The 20,782-nt window shown below is 36.3% G+C and overlaps 1 protein-coding gene across 4 annotated transcripts in view; it reads left to right on the forward strand.

Moving 5' to 3' along the window:
• The window catches only part of HELLS (helicase, lymphoid specific), a 61,538-nt gene that overhangs the window by 28,278 nt on the left and 12,478 nt on the right, over positions 1-20,782 (forward strand). For 2 of the 4 annotated variants that reach the window (XM_039465355.2, XM_074382606.1), the window contains exons 11-21: positions 2,502-2,698; positions 4,125-4,221; positions 6,125-6,286; positions 8,624-8,763; positions 8,849-8,987; positions 10,386-10,469; positions 10,554-10,673; positions 12,602-12,718; positions 13,738-13,897; positions 15,604-15,700; positions 15,779-15,855. In XM_039465355.2, coding sequence (XP_039321289.1) covers positions 2,502-2,698; positions 4,125-4,221; positions 6,125-6,286; positions 8,624-8,763; positions 8,849-8,987; positions 10,386-10,469; positions 10,554-10,673; positions 12,602-12,718; positions 13,738-13,897; positions 15,604-15,700; positions 15,779-15,855 — 1,390 coding nt within the window. Of the gene's footprint in view, positions 1-2,501; positions 2,699-4,124; positions 4,222-5,111; positions 5,244-6,124; positions 6,287-8,623; positions 8,764-8,848; positions 8,988-10,385; positions 10,470-10,553; positions 10,674-12,601; positions 12,719-13,737; positions 13,898-15,603; positions 15,701-15,778; positions 15,856-20,782 lie in introns of all 4 variants that reach the window. The other 2 variants (XM_074382608.1, XM_074382607.1) reach the window with 2 other exon arrangements.

Here is a 20,782-nt window from a genome sequence, read left to right on the forward strand (position 1 = left end):
CAGTAGGGTTCATGCTTCTGTGAGAATGTAATGCCTTCTGGTCTGACAGGAGGAGGAGCTCAGGCCATAATTGGAGCAGTGGGGAGCAGCTGTAAATCCAGATGAAGCTTCCCTCACTAACAGACTGCTGTATATAGCCTGGTTCCTAATAAGTCATGAACTCCTACAGGTCTGTGGCCTAGGGGTTGGGGACTCCTGATTTTCTTTACAATAGAAGTAATATATACCGATTTTTTCTTTTTCTTTTCTTTTCTTTTTTTTTTTAAACAAAGGATAGTGTACAGGAAGATGTAAAAGCACCTGTAATTCTTTTTTTTTTTTTTTTTTTTTTTTGGGACAGAGTTTCACTCTTGTTATCCAGGCTGGAGTGCAATGGTGCGATCTCGGCTCACCGCAACCTCCGTCTCCTGGGTTCAAGCAATTCTCCTGCCTCAGCCTCCCAAGTAGCTGGGACTATAGGCGTGCACCACCATGCCCAGCTAATTTTTGTATTTTTAGTAGAGATGGGGTTTCACCATGTTGACCAGGATGTTCTTGATCTCTTGACCTCGTGATCCACCCGCCTCGGCCTCCCAAAGTGCTGGGATTACAGGCATGAGCCACCGTGCCCGGCCCGGCAAGCACCTGTAATTCTACCTGAGAACTACTTTTATACTAAATAACTACAGCTAACATGTATGTAATTTACACATATGATCATACTATACATTCACTCCCCCACCCCACAGGGTCTAACTTTGTCACGCAGGCTGAAGTTCTGTGGCACGATCTCAGCTCACTGTGGACTAACCCTCTGCCTCAGGTGATCCTTCCACCTCAGTCTCCTGAGCAGCCCGGACTGTAGGCATGCATCACCACACCTGACTAATTTTTGTATCTTCTGTAGAGATATGGTGTCGAACTCAGGAGCTCAAGCCATCCACCTGCCTAGGCCTCCCAAAGTGCTGGGAGTACAGGTGTGAGCCACTGCTCCCAGCCTACATTCACTCTTGTAATTTGTGTTTTCTACTCAGCAAAATAACACGAAGACCCTTCTAATTTGTTTTTCCTACCCATCCTGTAATGAAATAGTAGCTTTCTTGTTCATTTCATTTGCCAGTGGCTAGAAACTTCCAGGTTTCCCATTTCACTGAGCTTATGTTATCATTTCAAGGATCGTAGCTTTTGGTGGTAATAGGAGTGTGAGGTTCCAGGGCCCTTGTTGCTGAGTGCAAACCGAAGTAACTGAGTTCATTTGCTAATTTTGTTTTCAGATTCCTCATCATTTGTTTCCTTTCTCTCATCTACCGACTGTAAAAGGATATAAATATATGTGTGTGTGTGTGTGTGTGTGTATATATATATTTTTATTTTTTTTGAGACAGTCTCATTCTGTCAGCCAGGATAGAGTGCAGTGGCACGATCTTGGCTCACTGCAGCCTCCATCTCCCAGGCTCAGGCGATTCTCCTGCCTCAGCCTTCCGAGTAGCTGGGATAACAGGCGTGTGCCGCCACACCCAGCTAATTTTTGTATTTTTAGTAGAGATAGGGTTTCACTATATTGGCCAGGCTAGTCTCAAACTCCTGACTTCAGGTAATCTGGCTGCTTTGGCCTCCCAAAGTGTTGGGATTACAGGCATGAGCCACTGTGCTGGGCCAAGGATATTTCATATTTTTATCTGCTATTTTTTAGATAGGTGTCTTAACAGTGAGAGATAATTCAGGTTTTCTGGTTTACCATATTACCAGGAAAATAAATCCCTTTCTAGTTATTTTCATAAAGAAGATATAATACTATACATTTTTTTTTCCCATTCTGTTGGGATATATAAAGTAAAATGCAAAACATTCTCTGTACTCTTGTCAATTTGTCAGTCCCATTATTCAAGTATACCTGTATTTTTCAGCTTGGTATTTATATTTCCAGAAGTAGTTCTGTATGTTAATTTATTAAGATACAGAAATACTACAATAAATTTATTATAAATTTTCCTGATTAAGATATGTTAGAAATCACAGATATTAAAATGAGAAAGTTAGACAGTTTTCATGACAACTTTATGAAAGTGAATGACTTTCCGTGAAAATATAAATTGCTTAAAGAAGGGAAAATTTTAGTACTATTTCATGTTTCAGAGCATATGAAACTAATAAAAGGTCTCAATTTTTGGTAGTCTAGTGTAACATTAATATAAAAACTTGGGAAAACATTAGAAATGAAAGCTACAACTGCGTTGACTAAGGTGTGAATGGGGAAATCTTAAATTCAGAATATGTGGAGTTCAAACTTTATTGCATAATGAAGTAGGGCTCTTCCAGGAACATAAATATCTGTCAGTTTTAGGAATCCTCATAAGTGAATCAGATAAAAGTATGATCATCTTAGTGCTCAGTAGTTACTGAAATATATTTGATAAAATTCAACAGCCATTCCTCATAATAGTGGTTTTATTTTTAGAATTCTTGTTAGAAAAATTGTGAGATAATTGTTTAAAAATTTTTTTCCTCAATTCATTTTCTAGCATTGCTATTGGAAATACTTAATAGTAGATGAAGGACACAGGATTAAGAATATGAAGTGCCGTCTAATCAGGGAGTTAAAACGATTCAATGCTGATAACAAACTTCTTTTGACTGGTACTCCCTTGCAAAACAATTTATCAGAACTTTGGTCATTGCTAAACTTTTTGTTGCCAGATGTATTTGATGACTTGAAAAGGTGGGTAAGCCAGATATTTAATAATGATTTAACCTCAAAAATCTGTGCTCTTAGTTAAAATTAGTTTCTTCTCAGTAGCTGAATTAAAATGCCAATATTTGACAAGCTCTTTATGGTGTATGTTGTATGTTCCACTTCTGCCACAAATTATGTGAGAGCAGATTAAGAAAAGATTATTTAAAACTTATTTTCATTGATTAAAGGCAGACTGTTGAGTGCTAAAGATAATATTTTCATAACAAGTTTCTTTTATGTGTATTTTAAGATGAATTTTTCTCATGATGTCCTCATGAAACAACCAGGGACAATAGAGTTGTTAAATTATTTTCTGTCTCACATAAAAGAAAACTGAGGTGTAAAATTGTTACAAGATAAGACTAAATAGTTAGCACCAGAACTGAAGTTAAAACAAAGATCTCCCAATGTCAATATAGTGTTTCAATTCCGGAAACTATGTTTGAATCTTAGCTTATATAATAAAACCAGAAATAAAAATAGTTTTCAGAAAGCAATTAGTAGCTTCAGAATGGAGGAGGAGATCATGTTAACATAATTTAAAACTGAATACAACGGAAATATAATAACCTGGACAAAAAAATGTAATTTATACTTGTCATCAATGAAGGAAGTAAGCTAATTGGATGTGGAAAAATAATTTTTAATTTTGGGAATTTATTTCAAATCTGGTTACCAAATGGTGGCTTGAGCCGGGCTACCTTATTGTGACTCTTGGCACTTTTATTGAAGGACAAGACTTCCAGGTCCTGTGCAGACATTCTGAGTTACAGTATCAAGGTGGGAGTTGAGAATCTGAATTTTTTGAACATGCTTTGGTGATCCAAGTTTGGGAACATCTAGTCTACTGCATAAATGTTACTAGTATTTTCCACAATCGGTTATAATGTTATCCATTATATGTTATTAATCTGCATGCTCATATATAATTGCTCATTAAAATATATACATTTTTAACATTGGGAAGGAATAAGCATGTATAATATTATTGTCGAGTTACGTGTATTGTATGTTGAATGTTGAATTTTAAAACATTTATTGTAGTGGGCCATACATACTGATTGAGAAAAATCATATGACTTTGTTTTTCAGAGACAGTTCTACTTTTGTAATTGTAAAATTATAAATGTGTACTTTAATCTTATTTGATGTTTATACTACTGTACGATTGTTAATCTATAAATCAGAAAAGTGTTCCCTTTAAGCTCACAGTTCTTGATTGTTGGTTCAAAAAATACAATCACTTTATCTTTGTTGTTTGAATGTGTTATTTTTCATTATAACCTAAAGATAAGGTGCAAAAATACCACGTTTCAGTATCACAGATTATTAGTGTAAATGATAAATCATGTATCATGTTGACATAATTGAATTTATGTGATTGGTTAACTTTAACATTTTTCTCTTTCAGCTTTGAGTCTTGGTTTGACATCACCAGTCTTTCTGAAACTGCTGAAGATATTATTGCTAAAGAAAGGGAGCAGAATGTATTGCATATGCTGCACCAGGTTTTCCATGTTTTCTTATTCTGTTTACTGTAAGCTCCATAGAGTATAAAAGGAACTCTGGAGATCACCTGTCTCTTTGTAGTAGAGATTTGAAAAACGAAAGTCCTCCTACATTTAAATGACTTATTTGTCCTTTCTTCTCCGAGAGGTTACATGGTTTTATGACAAAACTCAAGTGCTTACTTAAGTTTGGTCCTTTTCAGATAGTGTACTCATTTTACCCCTAATGGTTACTGATAACGTTTGTCAACCAAAAAACAAAAACATGGTTTTTATTCAGTGTTTGCCAATAATACTTACAATTTACATCCTTGCATGGCAGCTGTCTAATCTATTTTTATTGTTTCCTGTAGTTCCTACCCCATCCTACCTATCTTTAATTTAAAGAAACATTATCTTTCAAAGGTCATCTAGTCATGTAAGCCTGAAAAACTCAGTTGTGGTTTAGCAATTTTATTCAAAGCCTTTACAGTTTTTTTCTGACATTAAATATTATACTTGCTCATGAGAAAAATGTGAAGCAGTAGAGAAGTGAAAAGTAAAAACCACTTCCTCTTCAAATACTTCTAGCAGTGTATGGAATGATTATGTTGTGTTATATGACCCTTTTCGCTTTGTATAACACGTGTGTTTTTTCTGTATTTTATGAAGAAAAGTTTTAAAAATAAAATTGCACCTTAAGATAGTCTTTTGAACAATTATTAGAAAATTATTTTCCTTTTACTACTTGTAGATTTAAATCAGTGGTTTTTAATGGCTGCTTATTATCCCATTGTCCTGTTCTATAATTAATGAGCTCTTCCTCTTTTCGAACTTTTCTACAATATAAACAAGGTTAAAAGTATATATACTTAAAACTACATCTTTGCCATTTCTGGCTTTTTCCTTAGAAAAGAATTCTAAGATATATGTCAGAGTTTAGAGATGAGAGCTCTTTTGAAAGCAAATTGCCCTCCAGAAAGGATTTGTATATAACATACATCCATATGAAAATACTACTCAAGCTTCATACCAATTTTGAGGTTAGAAGTCCTTTACAGTGTGTTGCAGAGATTAAAAAGGATGATATTCCTGAATTGAGATGTTTGTTATACTCTCTTGATATTTTAAAATGTAAAAGTTAAATTATTGACTGTAGTCAACCTTGTTGTGTTACTAAATACTAGGTCTTACTCATTATTTCTATTTTTTTGTACTCATTATTTTAAAAAAAATTCAAAATTTGTATTTCTTTTTATTTTTTTCCCTTTTGGATGGTGCTGATAAAACCCCTTTCTAAAAGTGGCGGACTATAACTAAAAATGAGCCCGAAGAAATACAAATACTACCTTTATATTTTTACTTTTAAACTTATTTGAGATAGATTCTTAGAGTTTTTAAAAGAAGAGTAAATTCTGAAATGCTGTGGACAAATACTGGGAGTTTATCATTTGGTGGTCTGATCTGGGAGAATTTTAAAAAGATACTTTAATTTTACCTTTTGAGATTTTTTTTTGAGAAGGAGTTTCACTCTTGTTACCCAGGCTGGAGTGCAGTGGCGCAATCTCGGCTCACCGCAACCTCTGCCTCCTGGGTTCAGGCAATTCTCCTGCCTCAGCCTCCTGAGTAGCTGGGATGACAGGCATGCGCCACCATGCCCAGCTAATTTTTTTGTATTTTTAGTAGAGACAGGGTTTCACCATGTTGACCAGGATGGTCTCGATCTCTTGACCTTGTGATCCACCCGCCTCGGCCTCCCAAAGTGCTGGGATTACAGGTGTGAGCCACCACACCCGGCCTTGAGATTTAATAGTATTTGTATAGGAAGTCAAAAGATAAGGTAAATGAGTATGTGGGGACAGTATTTCCTGAAAAAATAAGAATGTTTAATACTCATATTTTTCTGTTTGTGTTTTAATTTTAGATTTTAACACCTTTCTTATTGAGAAGACTAAAGTCTGATGTTGCTCTTGAGGTTCCTCCTAAACGAGAAGTAGTTGTTTATGCGCCACTTTCAAAGAAACAAGAGATCTTTTATACAGCCATTGTGAACCGTACAATTGCAAACATGTTTGGATCCAGTGAGGTATAGCATGGATTTGAAATGTACTGTAAATGAAACTTGACATTATAAAATTTCTTTTTTTTTCCTTTTTTTTTTTTTTTGAGGCAAGATCTAGCTCTATTGCCCTGGCTGGAGTGCAATGGCACAATCACTGCTCACTGCAGCCTTTACTGCGTGGCTAAATGTTTTGTATTTTTTTTTTTTTTTTGTAGAGACTAGAGTTTTGCCATGTTGCCCAGGTTGGTCTCAGACTCCTGGGCTCAAGCAGTCTGCTCACCTTGGCCTTACAAAGTACAGGGATTACAGGTGTTAGCAATTGGCACCTGGCCTAGATTCCAGTTTTTTTTTTTTTTTTTTTTTTTTTTTTTTTTTTGAGACGGAGTTTCGCTCTTGTTACCCAGGCTGGAGTGCAATGGCACGATCTCGGCTCACCGCAACCTCCGCCTCCTGGGTTCAGGCAATTCTCCTGCCTCAGCCTCCTGAGTAGCTGGGATTATAGGCACGCGCCACCATGCCCAGCTAATTTTTTGTATTTTTAGTAGAGACGGGGTTTCACCATGTTGACCAGGTTGGTCTCGATCTCTCGACCTTGTGATCCACCCGCCTCGGCCTCCCAAAGTGCTGGGATTACAGGCTTGAGCCACCGCGCCCGGCCTAGATTCCAGTTTTAATGGCCCCTTGTTTGTTTTCAGGACCTGGGTGAATTTTTTTTTTTTTTTTTTTTGAGGCGGAGTTTCGCTCGTTACCCAGGCTGGAGTGCAATGGCGCGATCTCGGCTCACCGCAACCTCTGCCTCCCCGGTTCAGGCAATTCTCCTGCCTCAGCCTCCTGAGTAGCTGGGATCACAGGCATGCGCCACCATGCCCAGCTAATTTTTTGTATTTTTTTTTTTTTTTAGTAGAGACGGGGTTTCACCTCGTTGACCAGGATGGTCTCGATTTCTTGACCTCGTGATCCATCCGCCTTGGCCTCCCAAAGTGCTGGGATTGCAGGCTTCAGCCACTGTGCCCGGCCGACCTGGGTGAATTTCTAACTGGGGTATAAGGTATAAGGCTAATGGCAAAAGTTGTTTCCTAGTATCTACAGTCCTGCTAAAATTTAAGTGATAATCTATGTATTAATTGCTTTACAGTCATCTGGAATGCTTATTAAAAATTTAGATTTCTTTACAGATTAGTCATGCTTTCTGGGGATGAACTTGGAAAAGCATTTTTAACAAACCCACAGATATTTGAGAATCCCTGTAGTAAGGACTTGGCAACTAGGCTGACCTCCAAATGTACAGATTGAGCATCCGAAATTTGAATTGCTCCAAAATTAGAAACTTTTCGAGTGCTGATATGACACTCAAAGGAAATGCTCATTGGAGCATTTTGATTTTTCCATTAGAGATAGTCGACTTGTAGTTTCCTTATAGAAGGTTATTGATAACCAAAAGGATTAATAATCAGTGTGATTGTTATTATTCATTACCCACCATATTGTAAGACATAGAGGTGGGATGTTATTATGTAACTGAAGGAAACCCTTAAGTTTTATTTAACTGTCTAGTTTTTTTATTATACACTATGGACCTATATATTTTCTTTTAAAAATATTTATCATCATGCATTTTTAAAAAATGGGACCATCAGACTCTCTTCTCCTTTTTAATATTAAAATTAAAGGAAGGGTCTAGCTTTTTATTTACAAGTTTATAGTACTTGTCTGTTAATGAACACTTCCATGTAGTGTTAAACCAGTCTAAAGAAATACCTTCTGTAGTGCACATTTCTGGATCCATATTTCATCTTTTTTTTTTTTTTTTTTTTGAGATGGAGTCTCACTCTGTCACCCAGGCTGGAGTGCAATGGCGAATCTTGGCTCACTGCAACCTCCGCCTCCCACGTTCAAGCGATTCTCTTGCCTCAGCCTCCTGAGTAGCTGGGATTACAGGCAGGCGCCACTATGCCCAGCTAATTTTTTGTATTTTTAGTAGAGACAGGGTTTCAACATCTTGGCCAGGCTGGTCTTGAACTCCTGACCTCGTGATCTACCTGCCCCGGTTTCCCAAAGTGCTATAATTACAGGCGTGAGCCACCTCACCCCACTGTTTTCCATATTTCATTTTTAAGGTATTAAATCCTTTGTGTAAGTTCAAAGTAGTTTTTTATACCCTTTGTTTTTCTCTGTTGAGATACGAAGGCACTTGCTCTTTCACATGTTGTTATTCATGTTAAAATTAAACAAATCTCCTACAGCATTTGAATTTCTAGTCATTTTGTACATAAAAGTATGCCTTAAATTTTGTTTATATTTAGACCCTAAGGAAATAAATAGCTTTATAAACTGACTTTCCTTTAATTCGTTCCCTTTTAGAAAGAAACAATTGAGTTAAGTCCTACTGGTCGACCAAAACGGCGAACTAGAAAATCAATAAATTACAGCAAAATAGATGATTTCCCTAATGAATTGGAAAAATTGATGAGTCAAATACAGCCAGAGGTGGACCGAGAAAGGTGTGAATTTGAAAATGAATTTAAGTATTCTTTAAACTGTGGTCATCTTTTGCATCTCATATATATGCATTATTTGTTTTGGTAGAGCTGTTGTGGAAGTGAATATCCCTGTAGAATCTGAAGTTAATCTGAAGCTGCAGAATATAATGATGCTACTTCGTAAATGTTGTAATCATCCGTATTTGATTGAGTATCCTATAGACCCTGTAACACAAGAGTTTAAGGTGAGTACTCTTTAGTATTAATTTACTGTTTGATTTCTATAGCTTTTATATTGGCAGAAAGTGTTATTTTGTTTTGATTATCATTATTAGAAATAAGTATGGTGCTATTTGTCAGGAAGATTGTAATCCTTCAGTAAGCTGAGACAGTCTTCTCCCTGAAATTTCAGAGAACCTTATCAGGGTTAGAATAATGGTTACTTTATATGAGCAACAATGGTGACCTTCTATGAGCAACTAGTTTAAAAAATTTTTTAATTTTTTTATAGAGACAGGGTCTTGCTATGTTTCTTAGGCTGGTCTCAAATTCCTGGTTTCTCAGGCAATCCTACCTCAGCCTATTTCATGTGAACAGCTAAGAATTGTAAATTTAGTAAAGTAATTGATTTGTATTCTGCATATTTACTTGCTGTATTTTAGAGAGAGTGGTCTTTTTACTATTTCTTCTATCATTAATATTTGGCTTATCAGAATCAGCCTGGTTGCTCATTGCTTGATGATTGACAGATCTCCATGAAAGAAAACCAATTTTGATTTGGAGGTTTTCAAATTAAATAAATGAAGTTGCTTTCTTGGGTAGCTGATAGAAAGTTAGGATAATATTAAAAGAAATAAATTCTCAGTGACTCTCTATAACCCTTGTTTCAAAGTAGTTTACAATAGACTTTTCCAGTCCTGGCAGTATTGACATTTTGGGTCAGATAATTCTTTTCCTGTGCACTTAGAACATTTAGCAGCATCCCTGTCTTCTACCCACTAGATGTCAGTAGTATCCACTAACCTCAGTTGTGACAACTAAAAATTTTGCTGCCCCTGACAAATACACCCTGGGGATAGGTGAAGGGTAAAATTGTCCCCATTTGAGAACCACTGCTCTACATCTTTATTAGAGTAAGAAAGAAGATAAAATTTTGCTGTGCAAATGAAAGTAGATCTCTGATGAGGTAATTTCAGCAGATGGTGAAAAAGTCTTTATCCACAATATTTAGATTACTTAGCAGCTCCTGTGTTTTCTCTTAATTTCTGGTAAGAGTTCTAGAGCAGTTTTCATGTATGTTTAGTTGGAAATTACTCAATTATAAAGAATAAACCTGAATAGGTACTTAGTAAGATTGAACTTAATTGTTCTCTTTCACAATGACTTTGACAGAGGAATGTTGAGGTTAGGAGCAAAGTTATATTTGTACTTAATTTTGTTTTTGTGAAATGCTGGTTTTACATTCTAGAGTGTGTCTTTCTTTGAGAAATAACTATCTTTTGATTTATAAAGATTGAATAACAGATCAATTTTTACTTTTTTTAATGTGACTTGCTGTTGAAAATTGAACTATTCAAATGGCTTTTGTTTTGACAAAGCAAATGACAGTTTTCTCTGTTTTTCTTTCTTTGCTCATTTTTAAGATCGATGAAGAATTGGTAATAAATTCTGGGAAATTCTTAATTTTGGATCGAATGCTGCCAGAACTAAAAAAAAGAGGTCACAAGGTGGTACTTTTGATTGGAATTTTAGATTGTTCATTTTTTTAAAAAAATAATCATTATAGATACTAAGATGTGTTTAAATTTCAGGTGCTGCTTTTTTCACAAATGACAAGCATGTTGGACATTTTGATGGATTACTGCCATCTTAGAAATTTCAACTTTAGCAGGCTTGATGGGTCCATGTCTTACTCAGAGAGAGAAAGAAATGTAAGCTTATGTCATTCGTACCAAACTATTCTTTAATAACTTCCATCTTGATTTCTGAAGTAATATTCTAAATAGACCCACAAATTGTTAAAAAGATAGAAATGACCAGAAACCCTGTGGTTTTATCAAAAACAAACATTTTGGTTTAGTACTAAGAAATCTTAAGTTTTGATTCTCAAATCTATTTATTTTCTGGCACAATCTTATTAATAATATCCTACTTAACCATCACTGTAAGAAAATTGGGATAGCAGGAAATTTTTTGGCTAACTTTTTGACCTGTCCCCAACTTTCTGTTATGAAAATAACAAATATATGCCATAGTTGAAAAAAAATGTACAGTAAGCAACTATAAATCCACCTACAGTTCTGCTGCTAACATTTGACTGTACCCTCCTTTTTTTGAGACAAGAGTCTCGCTCCGTCGCCTAGGCTGGAGTGCGGAATGGCACAATCTTGGCTCACTGCAACCTCTGCTTCCCAGGTTCAAGCGATTTTCTTGCCTGAGCCTCTCAGGTAGCTGGGATTACAGGCGCATACCACCACTCCTGGCTAATTTTTGTATTTTTTAGAAGAGACTGGGTTTCACCATATTGGTCAGGCTAGTCTCGAACTCTTGACCTCAGGTGATCTCTTGCCTCTGCCTCCCAAAGTGCTGTGATTACAAGCATGAGCCACTGTGTGTGGCCTTGACTGTACCTTTTTTTTTTTTTTTTTTTTTTTTTTTTTTGAGACAGAGTTTCGCTCTTGTTACCCAGGCTGGAGTGCAATGGCACGATCTCGGCTCACCGCAACCTCCGCCTCCTGGGTTCAAGCAATTCTCCTGCCTCAGCCTCCCGAGTAGCTGGGATTACAGCCACGCGCCACCATGCCCAGCCAATATTTTGTATATTTTCAGTAGAGACGGGGTTTCACCTTGTTGACCAGGATGGTCTCGATCTCTCGACCTCGTAATCCATCCACGTCGGCCTCCCAAAGTGCTGGGATTACAGGCTTGAGCCACTGCACCCGGCCGACTGTACCTTTTTAAAAACACATTCCTGGGCCGGGCACGGTGGCTCACGCCTATAATCCCAGCACTTTGGGAGGCCGAGATGGGTGGATCACGAGGTCAAGAGACCATCCTGGTCAACATGGTGAAACCCCGTCTCTACTAAAAATACAAAAATTAGCTGGGCATGGTGGCGCACGCCTGTAGTCCCAGCTACTCGGGAGGCTGAGGCAGGAGAATTGCTTGAACCCAGGAGATGGAGGTTGCGGTGAGCTGAGATCGCGCCATTGCACTCCAGCCTGGGTAAGGAGCGGAACTCCGCCTCAAAAAAACAAACAAACAAACAAAAAAAACCACATTCCTGTAATAGCCTGGCTGTATCCTTTCAACATTTCATCCCATTTTTTTGATGCATTTTTAAATAAATTACAGGTAATACTACCCTTTTTTGTAACGACTTCAGCATATTTTATCTTTTAGGGTAAATTTTATACCTCATGAAGCAAATAATGTATACATTTGCTGAATCTTTCCTTATATCAATTTGTCCCCAACCCCTATTAAGATATACAATGTTAGCATCAGCCCAGAAAATTTCCTATGCCCTCCTCTAGTCAATTCACCCTTTCCACTCACCCCGTGTATTAGGCACCAGCTAATAATTTTTCATCTTTTTTTTGATACTAGCTTTTCTTCAACGTTGTGACAAATGGTTTTTAACAAAATTAAGGTCTCTTTAGTAATGTAGGTGCTTGGACGCTAAAGGTAACATGAGCATAGGTTTTGTTAGTTAACATGATTGTTTTATGGATCGGAATGATTTGTTTGCCCTTCTTTGGTTAAGTCATTAACAGTTATAATCGAAAACATTTTTCTCCTTCAGTCTTGTTGGTTAGTTTCTTTTAATTTGTTGTGTTTTTATCCTTTTTACTTTTAGATGCATAGCTTTAACACGGATCCAGAGGTGTTTATCTTCTTAGTGAGTACACGAGCTGGTGGCCTGGGCATTAATCTGACTGCAGCAGATACAGTTATCATTTATGATAGTGATTGGGTAAGTTGGAAGCAATATACTGATTGTATTTCCATTTTGAATTTTTTTTTTTTTTTGAGACAGAGTGTCGCTATGTTGCCCAGGCTGGAGTGCAGTGGCACGATCTTGGCTTACTGCAACCTTCACCTCCCAGGTTCAAGTGATTCTCTTTCTCAGCTTCCCAAGTAGCTGGGACTGTAGGTGCGTGCCACCATGTGTATTTTGTGTGTGTGTGTGTGTGTGTGTGTGTGTGTGTGTGTGTGTGTGTAATTTTTGTATTTTCAGTAGAGACGGGGTTTTGCCATGTTGGCCAGGCTAGTCTCGAACTCCTGACCTCAGGTGATCCACCCACCTTGGCCTCCCAAAGGGCTGGGATTATAGGTGTGAACCACCACACCTGGCCATTCTGTATTTTTGATCTTTAATTGTACACATTGCAAATGTATTTATCTGTTTTGAAAAGATACCCATTTTCAGTTAAGAGTTATTTCTTCATAAAGTTTTCTGTGTGTAAAAACTTGACTTTTTTTTTTTTTTTTTTTTTTTTTGAGACAGGGTCTTACCTTGTCACTCAGGCTTGACTGCAGTGGCACCATCACAGATTACTAGTCTTGACCTTTTGGATTCAAGTGATCCTGCCACCTCATCCTCTTGAGTAGCTGAGTCTATGGCTGTGTGCTGCCATGTCCACAAAAAATGTAAAAATTAGGGAGACATGTCTCACTGTTTTGCCCAGGCTGGTCTTGAGCTTTGATCCTCACATGATCTTCCTGCCTTGGCCTTCCAAAATGCTGAGATTATAGGAGTGAGTCACCATGCCCAGCCTGAAATGGTTTCTTTGAGTATTTAAACTTTTTTGTTATGGTTGCCGTTGATCTCTGGAATGATAATTTTATCTATGAAGCCACTCTGGAAGTTTAAGACACCACTTTTTAAAAGTTCCTGACTGGATCATTGATGTTAGTTTTATCCACACATTATGCGTTTATGTTAATTTTAACCTAATGCTGTTAAATTTTATTTTTCTTTTTAACTTTAAGAACCCCCAGTCGGATCTCCAGGCCCAGGATAGATGTCATAGAATTGGTCAGACAAAGCCAGTTGTTGTTTATCGCCTTGTTACAGCAAATACTATTGATCAAAAAATTGTGGAAAGAGCAGCTGCTAAAAGGAAACTGGAAAAGTTGATCATCCATAAAAGTAAATAACACTTATATAGTACTTTATTGTTTAAATTGTGCATTGTGTGTTGTGGATTTTTGTAATTTGTTTTTATTTTCTTTATAAAATGTTAGAATCTGATATGACAGGATTTAAATAAGCAGTGGAGAATTTGGAGCTGCTAATAACCTAAACTAGTTACCATAGACATAAAAGAAAGAATGTTACTGTGTATGCAGATGAAGAGCAGATGGGCAGAGAAAAGGGATCAAGGATAATTACCTGTTCCTGATAAGACATCGGTCTGCTAAAAGGTTTAAGATAAATCTTTTGCAATTTCTATATATTAAATATAATATTAAAATATTAATAGTGTATTTAGTGCTATTAAAATCAATTTATTTTTTGAATCCAGTATTTTACAGAATATTTCACTGCAGAATGCCCTTTTCATAGTTTGGGACACTTTTCCCCTTTTTCTTTTCCTTATACCCAGATTGATCTCAATAATGCTTTTTAATCTAGAAAAAATTCTGAGGCGGTGGGGTGAGTTTTTATGTTTTGTTCCCTGAGATTCCTTAGAGAAGTTCTGCTTCTATCCATTCAACATAAAATTTTGCTTGAATGAATGGCTTGATAGCTACGTGAAGAAAAATTGAAAATCATTTATGTAAATCATAAAGCCTAGAAAAATAGAACATGATAATATTAATGTGAAAAGTAATGTCAGAAGTAACAATTTATGCTCATTTTCCACTTGGAAATGCTTTTTCTGGGTTTTGAGGAAAGAGTGGATTAAGGTTTAGACACAATTAATTTGACTTGATGAAACATTTAGATTATAATTGGAATTAGAGAGGAAAAAAAGCATAATTTTTTTTTTTTAAGAGACTATTTCACTGTTTTACCCAGGTTGCTTTTGAATACCTGGGCTCAAGCAATCTTCCTGCCTCAGCCTCTCTAAGTGTTGAGATTATAGGTGTGAACCACTGTGCTCAGCCCTATTTTTAGTTTTTTTGGTAGATTAATTTAGTAGAAAATTTTGAAGGCATTTTTTGAAATGTTGACATTTTTTAGTTGAGGTATTATATACATATAGTTAAATGCACAGATCTTAAATGTACAGATTAGTGAATTTTGACCAGGTGTATATACTCAGGTAACTGTCATTCAGTTCAAGGTAACATTTTCATCATCCAAGAAATTTTCTTTATTCACCCTTTCCAGTTATTCCTGTACTCCCATTACCATCATTAGAAAGCATCCAGTATTCTGATTTTTGTCAAATTGATGAGTTTTTTCCTTGTTTAGCTACTTTGTTGAATTTATTTTTTTCAGAGTCATCTATGTTGTTTCTTTTAGAATTTTTTTTTTTTTGATTGGTGAATAGTTTGTTGTTCCATTCTTCTGTTGGTCTGCATTTAAATTATTTCCAGATTCTGATTATTATGAATAAGCTGTTCCTGTACAAGTCTCTGTAGACATAATGCATTTTTTTGGTTCTTGGTCGTCTTTAGGAGGGTGCGTATTTAATTACTAGAAACTACCAACCTTTTCAAAAGTGGCCATAACTATTTTCCACTTCTCCCAGCAAAGTCTGAGAGTTTCAGTTGCTTTTATTCCTTATCAGCACTTGTTTTTTCCCATTCTTCTTAATGCAAGCCATTGTGATTGCTTTGTAGTATACTGTATTGTAGTTTTAAAAGGAATTTTAATGTTTTTAATTTCTCATTTTTTTTTTTTAGATCATTTCAAAGGTGGTCAATCTGGATTAAATCTGTCTAAGAATTTCCTAGATCCTAAGGAATTAATGGAATTATTAAAATCTAGAGATTATGAAAGGTGAGTTTTTAATTTTAGAAAGATTTAATTTGTAGCGTTGAGTTATTCACGTGGACTTGAATGTTTTGTTTTCTATAGGGAAATAAAAGGATCAAGAGAAAAGGTCATTAGTGATAAAGATCTAGAATTGTTGTTAGATCGAAGTGATCTTATTGGTAAGTATCATGCTTTTTCTTTTTTAATGGAAATTTTGAAATATACACATAATTAGAGTAGTATAATGAACCCCTTGTACAATTTATTCAGCCATACATATCCAATCTTGTTTCATTGCCATTTTCTTCTTAATATTATAATCAAATAATCTGACATAATGACAGTTTGCTGATAAATGTCATTATCTTTAACTTCTTCCTTAATTCAGATATTTTTTGTAAACTGATAAATAACAATTTTGTAAATATATTCAAGTTCCTATCTTAGTCAAGAATACCAGTGCTTTGTTCTCATATTTTTTGTCTCATACCAGGAGGCACATCATGTCTGGGTTTCTTATTTCTGTGAGCTAAAATTAATCAAGATAATAAATATTAAGTGTCTTCTCAGCCTTTATTTAACATGATGATTTCCTTTTTCTCTTTTTTTGGAGATGGTGTCTGTCACTCTGTTGCCAGGCTGGAGTGCAGTGATGTGATCTCGGCTCACTGCAGCCACCGCCTCCTGGGTTCAAGTTGTTCTCTTGCCTAAGCCTCCTAAGTAGCTGAGATTACAGGTGCCCACCACCATGCCTGGCTAATTTTTTTGTATTTTTTGTAGAGGCCAACATTTTACCATGCTGGCCAGGCTGGTCTTGAACTCCTGACCTCAGGTGATCTGGCCACCTCAACCTCCCAAAGTGCTGGGATTACAGGCATGAGCCACCTAGTGTGACCTAATGTGATGATTTTTAGCATCCCTTCATGATGGTTGATTAGAACAATTAATTTAATTATTTCAAAATGGTGATTTTCATGTTCTGTCATTCCTTTATTAACTGGGTTATTCAAGAACTTTCCCTTAGAGTTTTCCTGAGATAGAGGAGAGGCAGGATAGATTGCTTGTTTTATTTATCAGCTTTTAGAATGCCATGTAATAATGATCTGATGCCTGCAGTAATGACCATGAATACAAAAATAACATTTTGTATTTCATAATTTCCTAATTATTTTGCAACATATTGCTATCATCTAGGCTATCGATTATTTTTCTGTTGCATCTGTATGGTGGAAATACTGTATAATGTTCTTCTTTTCCCAACTGTATTGTGACATTGATCTTTTGAAACTGGTGATGGCAGTAATGTTCATATTATAGATACAGACAAAAACTACAAACCTGAGTCTTTGTTTTTTTTTTTTTTTTTTTTTGAGACAGAGTTTTGCTCTTGTTACGCAGGCTGGAGTGCAATGGCACGATCTCAGCTCACCGCAACCTCTGCTTCCTGGGTTCAAGCAATTCTCCTGCCTCAGCCTCCCTAGTAGCTGGGACTACAGGCGTGCGCCACCATGCCCAGCTAATTTTTGTATTTTTAGTAGAGACGGGGTTTCACCATGTTGACCAGGATGGTCTCGATCTCTTGACCTCGTGATCCACCCGCCTCAGCCTCCCAAAGTGCTGGGATTACAGGCGTGAGCCACCGCGTCCGACGAGTCTTTGTTTTTAACAAAAAAGGGTCTTGCTTTGTATCCCTAGCTGGAGTGCAGGAACTCAACTATAGCTCATTGCAGCCTGAAACTCCTAGGCTCTTGGGACTCTCCAGAGTCTTTGTTTTTAACAAAAAAGGGTCTTGCTTTGTATCCCTAGCTGGAGTGCAGGAACTCAACTATAGCTCATTGCAGCCTGAAACTCCTAGGCTCTTGGGACTCTCCAGCATCAGCCTCAGGAGTAATCTGGGATTGTAGACATGAGCCATTGTTCCTGGGTTTTTTTTTTTCTTTTGAGAGCCAATTGTTAAACATGTATCTGCATGGCACTGGGTACAGTGTCATAATACTGTATTTTCAAATACGTTATTCATTTAAAAATTCAATTCTATGTCTTATTGAATCAAAATAATATTAAAATATATGTAGTAAGAAGTTTTTTTTTAATTAGATACATTTTCCAAATGTTTCTTCCCCTCTGTGGACTCTCTCTTCATTTTCTTATTTAGTATTTTCTGAAGAGCAAAAGTTTTACATTTTGTTGAATTCCAGTTTTGACAAATTTTTCTGGTAACTCATGACTTTTGTGTCATCTCTAACTACTCTTTGCCTAATGCCGCCGGTCTTGATGCTTTCTTTTTAACAGTTTTATAGTTTTTGGTCTTACATTTAGGTCTGTGATTTATTTTCAGTGAATTTTAATCATTTTGCATGTCAATATCCATTTTTTAAAAAGGTGATTCTTTTTCTTTTGGATTGCTTTGTCATCCTTGATGAAAATCATTTGATCATAAACATAAAGTTTATTTCTGTATTCTCAATTCTGTCCCATTGATCTCTGTGATATTTCTATACCAGTATTGCACTGACTTAAGGTAGCTTTGTGGGAAGTATACTTTGTCTAGTTTTGTTCTTTTTCAAGATCGTTTTAGATATTCTGGATAATTCGTATGTTTATTTGAATTTTAACTTTGAAATAGTTTAGGAAGAAATATGGGAAAAATAGCATGGTCATATCTCAGATATACTAAAAGTCAACATTATATAATGTGTGTAAGACTGTTTAACATCTGAAAATATTAATATGATTCATATTAATTAAAAGGAGAACTAGATGATCACATAATTAGGTACCAGAACCCAACTTGACATAACATTATAATCATCTTAATAATTTTTTTTGGTTTGAGATGAGGCATTGTTCTGTCATTGAGGCTGGAGTGCAGTGATGTGATCACGGCTCGCTGCAGCTTGAACCTGCTGGGCTCAGTCTGTTCTCACACCTCAGCCTCCTGAGTTGATGGGACTACAGTTGTGACTACTACGCCCTGCTAATTTTGTTTTGTTTATTTTGTAGAGATGGGTTTGCCCTGTTGCCCAGGCTGGTCTCACACTACTGGGCTCAAGTGATCTTCCTGCCTCAGCCTCCCAAAGTGCTGGGATTACAGGCATGAGCCCCTGTGCCTGACCCCATAATGCTTAAAACTAGCTGTGGAGAGCAAAGTTCTTCTGGTGATAAAGAATATTCATATAGAAAACGACTAAAATGAGGATAAAATCTCTCTCTTTCGCTGTAATTATACAATGTGGAAAAGATGTCTTAACTAATACCGTAAGATTAAAAAACAAAAAAAGAATCTAAATTGTTTTATTTGCAGGTGGTCTGATTTGATTATCTTCATAGGAAGTCCAAGGAAATTCAGAATCTTTTAAGATAGAATTTAAGAAGATTGCTTGTTAATAATATGTGTAACAACAATAGTTATTTAATAATGAAGGGTTTTACAACAGCTACAAAACTGTAGCATGCCTACAATTAAGTTTTAACAATTTTTGCCGGGCACGGTGGCTCAAGCCTGTAATCCCAGCACTTTGGGAGGCCGAGGCGGGTGGATCACGAGGTCGAGAGATCGAGACCATCCTGGTCAACATGGTGAAACCCCGTCTCTACTAAAAATACAAAAAATTAGCTGGGCATGGTGGCACGTGCCTGTAATCCCAGCTCCTCAGGAGGCTGAGGCAGGAGAATTGCCTAAACCCAGGAGGCGGAGGTTGCGGTGAGCCGAGATCGCGCCATTGCACTCCAGCCTGGGTAACAAGAGCGAAACTCCGTCTCAAAAAAAAAAAAAAAAAAAAAAAAAAGTTTTAACAATTTTTAACACATTTATATAAGGACAGAATTATGAAACATTGAAGGACATTAACTGAAAGACTAAATAAACATACAGGTTTAACTCTATTTGTGGATATGAATGGTTATTACAAAGTGTAAGTCAATGTTCCCCAAAACTAACTTACATTCTTGAATTTTTCTTCTAATTAAAATCCCAGAATCATGGCTGGGTGTGGTGGCTCACGCCTGTAATCCTGGCACTTTGGGAGGCAGAGGTGGGTGGATTGCATGAGCTCAGGAGTTCAAGACTAGCCAGGGCAACACTGTGAAACCTTGTCTGTACTAAATACAAAAAATTAGTTGGGTGTGGTGGTGGGCACCTGTAATCCTAGCTACTCAGAAGGGTGAGGCAGAATTGTCAGAACCCAAGAGGCAGAGGTTACAGTGAGCCGAGATTGTGCCACTGCACTCCAGTCTGAGTGACCGAAGGAGACTGTTTCTTAAAAAAAAAAAAGAAAAATCCAAAAATGACTTTTTATAGAACAGACTGTTGTTAAAATTTATTCGAAAGAGTAGTAAAAGGCCAAAATCCAAGACAGTTTTGAAGAACAAGATATTTTATACCAGGTATAACATCTTATTAAAAATTAAAAAGTCATAATCAAGATGGTAGAATTAGCACATGATAGGATAAATTAACTAGAGGTACAATATGGCGAACCTAGAAAGACTACCAAACTTTCATGAAAAACTAATAAATGACAAATGACATTTCAAACCAGAGATAGGAAATTCCTATTAATCAATAGATTATCTTGGGAAATGGTAATGAATAGGGGAAAATTAACTTAGATTCTCCTCACCTCACACTGTACTTAAAAACTTCAGATAAATTAGCAATTCATATGTTCAAAACCTAAGTATTAAAGGTAAAATTTTAACTTAAAAATATATTTATGATTTTGGGATTAGGAAAGAATTCCTTTGAATACAGAAATCACAAATTATATGACAGTTTTTATGTATTTTAATTACATTAATAGGAAAGACTGCTGTATGACATGACACCATAAACAGACAAATCACAGAATTTTTGCACCATATAACAGGAAGTGTTTAGGATATGCAAATAAATAAAAGTTGATAATAAAAATGGATAATATAAGAGGAAGCTATTATCAAGAGAGAAATCTTTCATGAACATACAAGGATGATTAGAAATCAATAATACAAATTAAAATCGGTAGAAATTTGATTTCACAGCTGTCATGTTGATAAAGATTTTAAGAGACTACATATTGTCATCGATTAAAAATGTTTCTCGGCCGGGCGCGGTGGCTCAAGCCT

This window comes from Saimiri boliviensis, chromosome 12 (genome assembly GCF_048565385.1).
Source record: "Saimiri boliviensis isolate mSaiBol1 chromosome 12, mSaiBol1.pri, whole genome shotgun sequence".
In the NCBI taxonomy this organism is placed as follows: domain Eukaryota; kingdom Metazoa; phylum Chordata; class Mammalia; order Primates; family Cebidae; genus Saimiri; species Saimiri boliviensis.